Source organism: Manis javanica, chromosome 11, assembly GCF_040802235.1.
Source record: "Manis javanica isolate MJ-LG chromosome 11, MJ_LKY, whole genome shotgun sequence".
Lineage (NCBI taxonomy): Eukaryota > Metazoa > Chordata > Mammalia > Pholidota > Manidae > Manis > Manis javanica.
The window spans coordinates 105,762,294-105,775,148 of record NC_133166.1 but is presented as its reverse complement, the minus strand read 5'-3'; the positions used below and the strand labels follow the sequence as shown (position 1 = coordinate 105,775,148).

The 12,855-nt window shown below is 51.7% G+C and overlaps 2 protein-coding genes across 11 annotated transcripts in view; one reads left to right on the top strand and one right to left on the bottom strand.

Annotated features, from left to right (window-relative positions):
* Positions 1 to 9,511: 9,511 nt before the first annotated feature.
* The window catches only part of LOC140844520 (uncharacterized), a 5,332-nt gene continuing 1,988 nt past the window's right edge, over positions 9,512 to 12,855 (bottom strand). For 4 of the 10 annotated variants that reach the window (XM_073217166.1, XM_073217168.1, XM_073217165.1 and 1 more), the window contains exon 3: positions 9,512 to 12,478. In XM_073217166.1, coding sequence (XP_073073267.1) covers positions 10,007 to 11,155 — 1,149 coding nt within the window. In that variant the 5' untranslated portion in view covers positions 11,156 to 12,478 and the 3' untranslated portion in view covers positions 9,512 to 10,006. Of the gene's footprint in view, positions 12,750 to 12,855 lie in introns of all 10 variants that reach the window. The other 6 variants (XM_073217172.1, XM_073217170.1, XM_073217173.1 and 3 more) reach the window with 4 other exon arrangements.
* IGFN1 (immunoglobulin like and fibronectin type III domain containing 1) overlaps positions 11,154 to 12,855 on the top strand; it is a 26,854-nt gene continuing 25,152 nt past the window's right edge. Inside the window, 2 exon segments of the mRNA XM_073217734.1 lie at positions 11,154 to 11,256; positions 11,860 to 11,956. Coding sequence (XP_073073835.1) covers positions 11,154 to 11,256; positions 11,860 to 11,956 — 200 coding nt within the window.

Here is a 12,855-nt window from a genome sequence, read left to right as displayed (position 1 = left end):
CGGGGGGAGGAGCCCGCGTCCGGCCGGAAACTCACCCCGCGCAGCCGCAGTGTCCCGGCTGAGACTCAACGAAGAGCGGGCGGCGACCGTGCTTGCGGCGGTGGGGGCGGAGGGCACAGGGAGGGTGGACTGTCGCTGCCGCCTCTCCGCGCCCGACTCTACGGCGCATGTGAGGGCGAGGCCGGCCGGCCGCCGTCCTTTCCCCTCACGGTATCTTTGCTTTCACATCCTCCCAGGCCCCTGTCTGGGGCCCTGCGTGACTTGCTCCTGACTCCCTGTGTAACCTCAGTGATACCGATTTTTCTCCCCGATCCTGAGGAGCGATCAGCCCTCTGTCTGGTCCACACATGTCCCCCAGCTTGCAGGCCGCAGGACAGATCAGTGAAAGAGGCTTCACTCGCCTTTTCTTTAATAGTATCACTAATATACAATCCCATGAGCAACGCCCTGGTTACTAGATTCCGCCCACCGTCAAGGCCCAACCACATACCCCATTACAGTCACTGTTCACTCGCCCCTTTTCCGGAGAAAAGGAAGCTGCCAGCTCTCCTGTCGCTCACTGTGAAAAGCCTTTGATTGATCTCTTCGTACAAGTCATGTGGGCTACGCTACAACACGTGGGCTGGAATAAAACTTGGCTACTCTGCTACCAATGCCCGTCAGGGAGACACAGGCTTGATTAAATGTTAAGATTCACGCACAGGAGTGGCGCCTGGTCCTTGAACTCACGTATGGTTCCTTTACACGATCCCCTGTAACACAGTCCTCCTAGTTTTGTTTCCTGAACTGTCCATCAGGGGCCGTTCCTCATCTGTAAAGAGTCATCAGGCAGAGGACCGTCCGGCACTTCTCTCTGGAGATGTTTCCTTTTCTCAGTGCAGGGGAAATAAATCCTTACATTCACCCTCTGGTTGTGGGTATAGGGGCCACGCTGAGCCCTTACGAAACTCAAGGAAATATTTAAGCGGCCATGGACGACAAAGGGTTGGAGAGGAAGGAAGGGGGTGGTGACTCTGGCAAGAGAAACTGATCTGAGAAATGTGCCGTGTATGACAATGGAACTGCATGTTCCTTTAACAAATGCATTAAAAAGTCTTGTTTTCTGTGGCCAACTTTGTTTGAATACTTTAATTTTTTAAAAAAGGATGACTATGTACTTACCATCAAACTGTTTAGCTCACCTCATGTCACATTCAGTGGAAAGGAAAGGCTGGGGGCTCTGGGGGAACAAACTTGGACGGGCCCCCTGCCAGACGCCAGGCTGACCATGGTTTCCACCGGGCTGCCGCCTGCTGGGCTGTGACGTCACACAGGGCATGGCGCACCCGCCCTCCCTCCTCTCTCCTGCCCTCCGCCTTGTCCCCTTGCCTTTCCCTGAGGTCTGGCTTGGCACTGCTCAGAGAGAGAGCTTTAAAGGGTTTTGGTCCAGGACAGGGGTTCTGGATGTGAAACTTTTACTTTGTGCCAAGATCTAAAACGCTGACTCTTTTCCATCCCTATCCTAATGTCTCTGCACGGGCTTTGAATAAACTCCTGCAGGCCAAGCCCACATCAAGCTTTTCCGCTCCTCTCCATTCCGTATTCGTGGTTGCGTTCAAGAAGCTCCTCTGCGAGCAGTACTCACAGACCTGCTGGAGGTGCCCTCCGAGGAGACCGGGTTGGCCAGGGAGCATCCTGGCGCGTCCTTCTGGCTCTCACCCCAGAGGCGTCTCTGTGTGTCTGATCAGAAACTGCTCTCAGGGAGGAACTGACCCCGAGGCTGTCAGGGCCAGGTGGGACGAGCGCTAATAATAATAGCTACCACTGCTTGACACAATATGTTCCACAATGTACATGCAGTATCTCACTTAATCCTCACACAACTTTAATCCCCATGTTACGGATGAGGAAGTGAAGAGCTTTGAAGTTTCCTGAAGGTCCCATGGGTGACCTCCCTAAAGTGGGAACCTATGCTTTTTAACGATAAGCATTCTGAGCCAGTGTGTTTACGTGTGTGCATGTGTGTGTTTGTGATAAAATACAAATTACCATGGAATCTAACATTGTAACCATTTTAGAGTATATAACTCAAGTGTCCCTCAGTGTATTCACAATACTAGATAAACATCACCACTAACTGGTTCCAGGATTTTTCATCCCCCTAAAAGGAAATCTATGCCTATTAAGCAGTCATCCCCCATTCTCTCCCCCCTCTAGTCCTAGGCGACCACCACTCTCATGTCTGTCTCTATGGATTTGCCTCCGTTGTGTATGTCATATAAGTGGAATCATACAATATGTGGCTTTTTTTTTTTTGAGAGGGCCTCTCTCATATTTATTGATCAAATGTTTGTTAACAACAATAAAATTTTGTATAAGGGAGTCAATGCTCAATGCACAATCATTAATCCATCTCAAGCCTAATTCTCGTCAGTCTCCAATCTTCTGAAGCATAACGAACAAGTTCTTACACGGTGAACGAATTCTTACATAGTGAATAAGTTCTTACATGGTGAACAGTACAAGGGCAGTCATCACAGAAACTTTCGGTTTTGATCACGCATTATGAACTATAAACAATCAGGTCAAATATGAATATTCGTTTGATTTTTATACTTGATTTATATGTGGATTCCACATTTCTCCCTTTATTATTATTATTTTTAATAAAATGCTGAAGTGGTAGGTAGATGCAAGATAAAGGTAGAAAATATAGTTTAGTGTTGTAAGAGAGCAAATGGAGATGATCAGGTGTGTGCCTGTAGACTATGTGCTAATCCAAGCTAGACAAGGGCATTAAAACATCCACAGATGCAGAAGATTTCTCTCAAAACACGGGGGGGTGAGGTTCTAAGCCTCACCACTGTTGATCCCCAATTTCTCACCTGATGGCCCCCCTGCGACTGTGCCTGTCTTAGGTTGTTCCTCCCTTGAGGAATCTTACCCGTCTCTGGCTAACCAGTCATCTTCCGGGGCCATACAGGGAAATGCAAAGTTGGTAAGTGAGAGAGAAGCCATATTGTTTGAGAAGGTTAGCTTTTTACTTCTTTGCAGATTTATGCCCTGCGGCTTCTATGCCCAGCATTTGTCTTGAGGTATCTTTACCACTTGGAGGAATTATGATACTCGGTAAATTTGATATGAGGCACGAATTCTATTTAAGGGTTGTAATTAGAAAGGAAGAAGAAAAGCTATAGAGGTAGCAGACAGAAGAAAACATGGGAGGATTGATTATTTCTTTGACATATCTTCTTGTAGAGTAACTTAAGCATGTACAGGTTTTAAACTACTAATTAAATTGTGCACACACATTAACATAACAGGAATACAGTTACATAACCAAAGCAGATCTATAATTACCAGCCATCTCCAGTGAAGCCAAGAAAACCAGTTAGGCACCCTAGGCATTTGTGAAAATTTGTCTCTGATATGATGGATATTGTCCAACTGTACTTGAACAGTCTGAGAGAAATCAGACAAATTAAAACAACCCATTCCTGGGAACTGTTCACATCCCATATGTTCTTTTAACAGCAGATAGTCTGTAGTTGTAAGATTTTGGAGCACTACAACTTGCACTTCTCCTAATTCTTGGTTGAGTTCCAACAGTATAGATCCAGTCAAATTTGTTGTTTTACTGAAAGCACAGGCCACCTTAGATGTCTCCTTCATTCCAATGGCAAGTCCAGGAACAGGTGGGATGGATGCAGCTACAACTACAGCATCGCCTGGATCTTTGTTGAGGTTTTTTTGATGATCATCTTCTGGTATGAGTCTTCCAGAGAGTGCTGATGTTGGAAGTTCTTCTTCATATCGTATCTTAGTTCATTTTCTGGGAAGCCAAATTAGGCTTTGATCCTCTGTATAAACACAAACAGACCCTTTGCCCACACTTTGATATGCCCTTTACACCATTGTATAGAACTCATTGGAGGTCACCACACAGGAACTGCTTTTTTTTTTTTTTAAGAGAAAGGAATATTATCAGAAGAGTGTACCTCCATAGCCGATCATCTGACACCCTTTAAGTGATCAAAATTAAGGATATTTAAAGCAGGCATTAATCGGTGATTTACAGTTAGTTTTATCCTATCGAGGAGTAATCCCCCTTTTTTCTTTCTTTTTTTTTTATCTTTAATCTACACTTACATGAAGAATATTATGTTTACTAGGCTCTCCCCTATACCAGGTCCCCCCTATAAACCACTTTACAGTCACTGTCCATCAGCATAGCAAAATATTGTAGAATCACTACTTGTGTTCTCTGTGTTGTACAGCCCTCCCCTTTCTCCCTCCCCCACCATGCATGCTTATCTTAATACCCCCTTTCTTCTCCCCCCACCTTATCCCTCCCTACCCACCCATCCTCCCCAGTCCCCTTCCCTTTGGTACCTGTTAGTCCATTTTTGGGTTCTGTAATTCTGCTGCTGTTTTGTTCCTTTAGTTTTTCCTTTGTTCTTATACTCCACAGATGAGTGAAATCATTTGGTATTTCTCTTTCTCCGCTTGGCTTATTTCACTGAGCATAATACCCTCCAGCTCCATCCATGTTGCTGCAAATGGTAGGATTTGCCCTCTTCTTATGGCTGAGTAGTATTCCATTGTGTATATGTACCACATCTTCTTTATCCATTCATCTACCGATGGACATTTAGGTTGCTTCCAATTCTTGGCTATTGTAAATAGTGCTGCGATAAACATAGGGGTGCATCTCTCTTTCTCAAACTTGATTGCTGCGTTCTTAGGGTAAATTCCTAGGAGTAGAATTCCTGGGTCAAATGGTAGGTCTGTTTTGAGCATTCTGAGGAACCTCCATACTGCTTTCCACAATGGTTGAACTAATTTACATTCCCACCAGCAGTGTAGGAGGGTTCCCCTTTCTCCACAGCCTCGCCAACATTTGTTGTTGTTTGTCTTTTGGATGGCAGCCATCCTTACTGGTGTGAGGTGATATCTCATTGTAGTTTTAATTTGCATTTCTCTGATAATTAGCAATGTGGAGCATCTTTTCATGTGTCTGTTGGCCATCTGTATTTCTTTTTTGGAGAACTGTCTGTTCAGTTCCTCTGCCCATTTTTTTAATTGGATTATTTGTCTTTTGTTTGTTGAGGCGTGTGAGCTCTTTATATATTTTGGACGTCAAGCCTTTATCAGATCTGTCATTTACAAATATATTCTCCCATACTGTACGGTTCCTTTTTGTTCTATTGATGGTGTCTTTTGCTGTACAGAAGCTTTTCAGCTTAATATAGTCCCACTTGTTCACTTTTGCTGTTGTTTTCCTTGCCTGGGGAGATATGTTCAAGAAGAGGTCACTCATGTTTATGAATACGTGGCTTTTTGTATCTGGCCTCTTTCACTTAGCATAATGTAGTCAAGCTTCATCCATTTTCGGCATGTGTCAGTACTTCATTTCTTTTTATGGCTGGGTAACATTGTACCGTGTGAATAGACCCTATTTTGTTTATCCATTCATCTGTCAGTGAACAGTTGCATGTATCTTCACAGCAAGATAGCCTTTGTTGTCAAGGAATGAATCTTTAGGGTGGGATTTCAGGCATAACATCAAACTGGAAGGTGAGGGAGTTGAGAGCAGACGTCTTTCTCAGATCTGTCGAGTAACAAATTAGAAATCACATGTTCTCTGACTAGCTCTATGGGACAGCAGTAAGGTAGGAGGTATAAGGGTACCCGCTCCCCAAAAGTGTGAAGGTTTCCAAAGCACTTCTGCTGGAGGGCATCTGGCAGGCTCCTGGAATGGAAGCTTACGGCTCAGGTTCATTTCCCGAGCTACTGATTTCAGTGGGGGAGGAGGGAAGAATGTGGAGGGGTCTTAAAAGAATACGTAGGTTTCCATACACAGGCTGATGAAAGGAGAAACTGAGATGACTCCCCAGAAAATTTAACCCCCATGTCCTACCGGCCACGGTCTGAAGCGGTCATCCTGGATTCTCTCCAGAACATATATATGCACATCGCATTATACAACTTGTGAAAATGCACTGATCTGATCCTCTTCAAGGTAGTTAAATCAGTCCGGTCTGGAAACATTTGGATGGCCCAAGCTTTCTCTCTAAGCAAAGTACTACAGCGGTTCAGAACAAAGGCTTTAAACCTGCGTTCAAATACTGCCTCCACTACCACTACTTCCGTGAATTTAGGCAACTGATACAACCTCATTTTCTTCACCTATAACATGGGCTGGTAGCTACATTACCAAACACAGTGCATTTGCATGATCATATGTGAAGAACATCACACAGCACCTCAGGAAAGCAATTTTTAATGTATTTTTAAATAAGCTCTATATCATCGTTTACTGAGACTTTTTGAAAGGACTGGCTAAGGACCAAGACTGGGTTGTTTGATGGTTCCATCCTAACCCATCATCTTACGTGACTATAAACTTTTTCCATTTGCTGTATCTTTTTCATTTCGGGTGGAAAAGAAAGGATCCACACAATTTTCCCTGTTGAAGACATTTCTACCTTGGTACTCACCTGAGGACATGGCAGGATGGGCCTGTCCTCTCTGGGGCAGCGGGTTGTTTGGGGGTGAGGATGGCGGCCCTGCCCTGAGGGCTCGGGTGAGCCGTGGAACAAAGGGGTTTGTGACAGTTACAGGTCATACACTGAGCAAAGTACTCAGCAATTGAGTATGGCAGGATGGCATGTCCTCTGTGGGGCAGTGGGATGTTTGGGGAGGAGGGCTGCCGATAGGGGAAAGAGTCCCACACACCAAGCTCCCCAGTGCGTGCAGCCTTCCCAACCTGGCTCCCTGTCCCTAAGTCCATCACCAGGCCACACGCTGCCTCCTGTTACTGGGGGGCGCCTGAGGAGTAGAGGAGTAGAGAGTGAGGATATGCTATGGTCTGCTGATTCGAGAAACATCCAGGAACCAGGATGGGGAAAAGTTGGGCTGGAGTAGGAAAGGCCGTGAGTTTCTTGGCATCGCGTCTCTTCACCCCGAGCAGCTGCTGCGAAGGCACTGCCCACACGGAGCTGACCTGGCCTCCTCCCAGCCCTGCCTGCAGACACCCACACCCCCTTCGGCTCTCAGGCTGGGCTTAGGAAGCCCGTTCCAGAAGGCCACATGAGAAAAGTGCTCAGGAAAGTGGTGGTGACATAAGCTCATGGAGGAGAGGGTACGAACTGAAGTCCTCTCCCCAACACAGGTCCACAAGAAACTTCAGTTTCCAACATCCTGGGAGAAGAAAGTAATGGTACTTTAATCTTCTAAATCTAACTCTAAGTTCCCCCTCATGAGAAATTTTCTCTGTCGTCGCTGGGAAGGTTCCCTGGGTCCCTCCACCAAGGCATTCCTGATGTGAGCCGCAGGGGTCCCATGAGGGTGAGCAGCTCCCTGGCTTCCACGCGAACATGGAGAATGGGGTCTCTTCTAAGACTGAGCCCTGTGTCAGCACCAGCTCCCCTGGGCACCAAACAGCCACTGCTTGCGTATGGGCAGACAGAGAGGCTGCGTGGTGAGCAGTTCAGAGCCCAGAGCCAAACCGGGTTCGCATCTCAGTGCTGTCAGCACGTGTGGGATCTTGGGTCAGGTACTGTGCTTCTGTCAGTTTGGGGAAAGGAAATCCTGGGGCTAAGTACCTCCAGAAACCAGTGTTTGGCTATTATTTTTACTATAAGCATTCTCGTGTGTCTGCAGGGTGTGTACCTGGGAGCTCCAGAAGTGATAAGTCCAGATGAGAGTCCTCCCAGTTCTGCCTCCCAGCAGATGCTGCTCCTCCGCTCCTCCCCACTGGTGCGCAAGGGCAGGAGTCCTGTTCTTGCTTTACTTATGGGCCCTCAAGGGAAGAAATGTTTTTAAAAATAAGGAGATGGTGTGTGGAGGGGTGGAGCTTCCCAGGCCACAGTCTGACTCTCAGCCAAGGCCTTGAGGAACAAAGCCCGAAAGGGCTTGAGGCGAGATGGAGCCGTCCTGTGGGCTCTGCTGAGCAGGGGTGTGGGGTGGGGGCTGCCCTGGCTGGCACTGGGGTCCCAGGCTGCTGTCCGGATGACCTCAGGGCATCCTCTGTGAGGTCACCGCTACTGTCCTGGAAATTCAGACAGAAGGCAGCATGCCACATTCTCAGTTTATTTCTCATTTATCTTTTATTTAACATGCAGGGGTATGTCCTGAGCCCTGGTCCCCTCCCTAGCCCTGCTCCCAGCCACCTGCAGTCCCTGGCTGTCCTCTTTGTGATGGTCTCCCAGTCGGTCCTGTCCAGGGTGTCCACCTCTCTATGGCTGGGTGCGGCCGCTCACTCTGGCTTTGATGTTGTGCCACAGAGAGCCGATCCTGCCGTGTATCTCAGGCCAGGAATGTGCACTTTTTGTCCCACCCTGTTTGTGAGAGGCTCTGGACTCCTCAGCGGTGGGGGCGTGGGCAGGGCTGACCTCCTTGCAGGTGGTGTCATGCCTGCTGAGCGCAGAGCTGAGGCGGCCTTCCTCCTGCTCTCTGGGGGCTCTCAGGCTGCCTGAGGTGCTGTCCCCTGGTTGGTGGGGTATCTTGTCCCCACCTGCCCTCTGGCAGCTGGCAGCTGGGGTGGGGGTGCGGGGTGGGGAGCTCTGGAGAGCGCCCTCCTGCGTGCTCTCCCTTCTCCCTGTGGGGGCCTCAGTGCTGCCAGGAGACAGGCACGGCTGCCTCCCAGCCTGCTCCCTCCGCAAGGTCGGAGTGGAAGTCGGAGAAGCTGACACTCCAGTTCCTTCTCTGCCGATGTTGCTGGCAGGTGCTGCTCCTGCAGTCGCCGTCCTCACGCTGTCCTCCCGGGAGAGGACCGCGGACCCACTGGCAGTGCACTCTGGAGGGCACGTGTTGGTGTCTCGGGAAACAGTCGCGTTGGTTGTGCGTCCTCCAGGCCACTCGGTGGCTGCCCCTGCGAGGGCTGTGTTCAGCTGTTCCGAGGCCGACTTGGTGACTGTCATGCCTTTGTGGAAGTCCTGTCGGGCCCGCTCCCCAGCGGCAGAGGCTGCAGAGAGGGCCGCAGTCGCCTCCAGGACATGGATGCTCCCAGTGCTGACCTCTCCCTGACCTCCCGTTTCTGGGAAATGTGCTGCGTTGGGGCTCCTGCTGTCCATTTCCTTCAACATGGACATGAACGTGTCCCCGGCTGGAAAGGCATGCGTACTGCTGTAAGCTTCCACCGGCGGCCTCAGGAGGTGAATTAGGACTTCCCAATAGCCAAAGAGCTGTTCCTGCTTGTCCGGAGGGGCACACAGCTGCAGGTAGTAGGAGCAGCCAGTGGCGAGCTTCACTAGCAGCTGTTGTTTTTCACGGTTGTGGAGATCTTTAGGAACTTCAAGGGGAGGAGCCTGGTGACCTCTAAGGTCTTTGTATCCTTTGCTCTTTTCCCTGGGTGCCCTATTCACACCCCACATGCCATTCACAGTGACGGACAGGTTGTGCCAGCAGCATGATGTCTGGTATTGGGTTGAAGGGGTTGGTGTTTACAATGCCCACGGTCGTGATCGGGTCGCACCGGTGCACACTGTTCCGCGTTCCCCATCTGCTGATCTGTATAAAGTTGCCCTCAAACACGGGGACAGACTTGAACATGTCAAATTCTCCCTGGCGCAGTTGTCGCTGCAGTGGCCCCATGGCGGTGTTGAACATGCCCACCCTGGGGCTCCTCTGGTCCGTGTAACACGGAAACACAGACTCACTTTTAATAGTGCTGGCTAGGCAGGCAGCTCCCTGGGTCTTCCCTTCGCTGACAGACGATGGAACAGCGGTGGCTACTGGGCACGGGTGGCTCCCTGGCAGGCCTCTCAACAGCACCCCACCCTGCAGTGCCCAACTCCCCCGGCCTCAGTGCCTCCTGGAGGTAGAGGTGGGGGCGGGGGTGTAGGTGATGGCCGTGTGAGTGCTAGCAGGTGCTGGATGACAAGCCGGAATCTCTGCAATGGTGTGGAGATGTACGGTGTGCTCGCGCTCTGCTGTACCTCACCTCTGCCTCTGAGAACCTCAGATGCTGTGAGCTACAGTCCAGCTGAGAGAAGTAACTCCTCGCCTAGCCCCCTGCGCAGCCCTATTTATACTCTGCTGCCCTATATGACCTGTCACTGTCACAAACCCCTTTGTTCCACGCCTCAGCCGAGCCCTCAGGGTGGGCTGCCACCCTCCTCCCCAAACATCCCACTGCCCCACAGAGGACAGGCCCATCCTGCCATACCCACCTCAGGGTATGACCTGTCACTGTCACAAACCCCTCTGTTCCACGCCTCAGCCGAGCCCTCAGGGCGGGGCCGCCATCCTCACCCCCAAACAACCCGCTGCCCCACAGCTGTGGTGGGGGAGCGTAGTGGGGAGCTCTGGAGAGCGCCCTACTGCGTGCTCTCCCTTCTCCCTGTGGGGGCCTCAGTGCTGCCAGGAGACAGGCACGGCTGCCTCCCAGCCTGCTCCCTCCGCAAGGTCGGAGCGGAAGTCGGAGAAGCTGACACTCCAGTTCCTTCTCTGCCGATGTTGCTGGCAGGTGCTGCTCGCAGGTGCTACTCCTGCAGTCGCCGTCCTCACGCTGTCCTCCCGGGAGAGTACCGCGGACCCACTGGCAGTGCACTCTGGAGGGCACGTGTTGGCGTCCCGGGAAAACAGTCGCGTTGGTTGTGCGTCCTCCAGGCCACTCGGTGGCTGCCCCTGCGAGGGCTGTGTTCAGCTGTTCCGAGGCCGACTTGGTGACTGTCATGCCTTTGTGGAAGTCCTGTCGGGCCCGCTCCCCAGCGGCAGAGGCTGCAGAGAGGGCCGCAGTCACCTCCAGGACATGGATGCTCCCAGTGCTGACCTCTCCCTGACCTCCCGTTCCTGGGAAATGTGCTGCGTTGGGGCTCCTGCTGTCCATTTCCTTCAACATGGACATGAACCTGTCCCCGGCTGGAACGGCATGCGTAGTGCTGTAAGCTTCCACCGGCGGCCTCAGGAGGTGAATTAATACTTCCCAATAGCCAAAGAGCTTTTCCTGCTTGTCTGGAGGGGCACACAGCTGCAGGTAGTAGGAGCAGCCAGTGGCAAGCTTCACGGGCAGCTGTTGTTTTTCACGTTTATGAATGGAGATCTTTACGAACTTCAAGGGGAGGAGCCTGGTGAACTCTAAGGTCTTTGTATCTCTTTGCTCTTTTCCCTGGGTGCCCTGGCCACACCCCACATGCCATTCACAGTGACGGACAGGTTGTGCCAGCAGCATGATGTCTGGTATTGGGTTGAAGGGGCTGGTGTTTACAATGCCCACGGTCGTGATCGGGTCGCACCGGTGCACACTGTTCCGCGTTCCCCATCCGCTGATCTGTATAAAGTCGCCCTCAAACACGGGGATAGCTTGAACATGTCAAATTCTCCCTGGCGCAGTTGTCGCTGCAGTGGCCCCATGGCGGTGTTGAACATGCCCACCCTGGGGCTCCTCTGGTCCGTGTAACACGGAAATACAGACTCACTTTTAATAATTCTGTTACCACAGGAAGCAGTGCTGACTAGGCAGGTGAGACAAGAGCTGATCCTCGGCCCTCCCGCCGTGGCCCCACACCAGGTGGGGCGGAGGAAGGGGGGGACTCAGAGACCTGGAGAGGTCACCTGCCTCTCTGCTTTCCTCAGTCTCTACTTGGACTTTTGTTTCCCCAAATAAATGTCGCAGAGCCCCTCACATGGGCCCTGCTCTGGTCAAGGAACCCTGTCCCATTCTTCCTTCTGGAGGCACCCCCAGTTTTCCCGGGGATCCCCTACCCACTTCCCAGGGGCTGCAATCACACTGCCTCCACATTCCGGTAGAAAATCCCAAAGCCCTGCTTGCTGGCAGCTCTGAGACAAGCTTGCCCACCGGGGGAGAGGGAAGGGCATCGTGCTCCACCCGCGGCGAGCAGGAGGGCCCACTTCCCTTTCTCCCATCTCCTCCAGGGAGGCCTCTCGAGAGGTCCTCCATCCCTGGGGTGGAGGAGGTCCCAGGAGGAGGCAGCATGCCGGACCTCGAGCAGAAGCGCGTCACCTGGGCGCTGCGGCAGGGGGAGGCCCGGGAGGAGGGCTGCCGATAGGGGAAAGAGTCCCACACCCCAAGCTCCCCAGTGCGTGCAGCCTTCCCAACCTGGCTCCCTGTCCCTAAGTCCATCACCAGGCCACACGCTGCCTCCTGTTACTGGGGGGGCGCCTGAGGAGTAGAGGAGTAGAGAGTGAGGATACGCTATGGTCTGCTGATTCGAGAAACATCCAGGAACCAGGATGGGGAAAAGTTGGGCTGGAGTAGGAAAGGCCGTGAGTTTCTTGGCATCGCGTCTCTTCCCCCCGAGCAGCTGCTGCGAAGGCACTGCCCACACGGAGCTGACCTGACCTCCTCCCAGCCCTGCCTGCAGACACCCACACCCCCTTCGGCTCTCAGGCTGGGCTTAGGAAGCCGATTCCAGAAGGCCACATGAGAAAAGTGCTCAGGAAAGTGGTGGTGACATAAGCTCATGGAGGAGAGGGTACGAACTGAAGTCCTCTCCCCAACACAGGTCCCCAAGAAACTTCAGTTTCCAACATTCTGGAAGAAGAAAGTAATGGTACTTTAATCTTCTAAATCTAACTCTAAGTTCCCCCTCATGAGAAATTTTGTCTGTCGTCGCTGGGGAGGTTCCCTGGGTCCCTCCACCGAGGCATTCCTGATGTGAGCCGCAGGGGTCCCATGAGGGTGAGCAGCTCCCTGGCTTCCACGCAAACATGGAGCATGGGGTCTCTTCTAAGACTGAGCCCTGTGTCAGCACCAGCTCCCCTGGGCACCAAACAGCCACTGCTTGCCCAGGCTGTCATCCCTGCTGGAGGGGGGGATGTGAACCCACAGAAGACTCCTCCCCATCCCAGCCTTGGGAGAGTCCTACAGCCTCCTTACCCCACCCATTTGAGAAGAAATGCTCCTCTCCC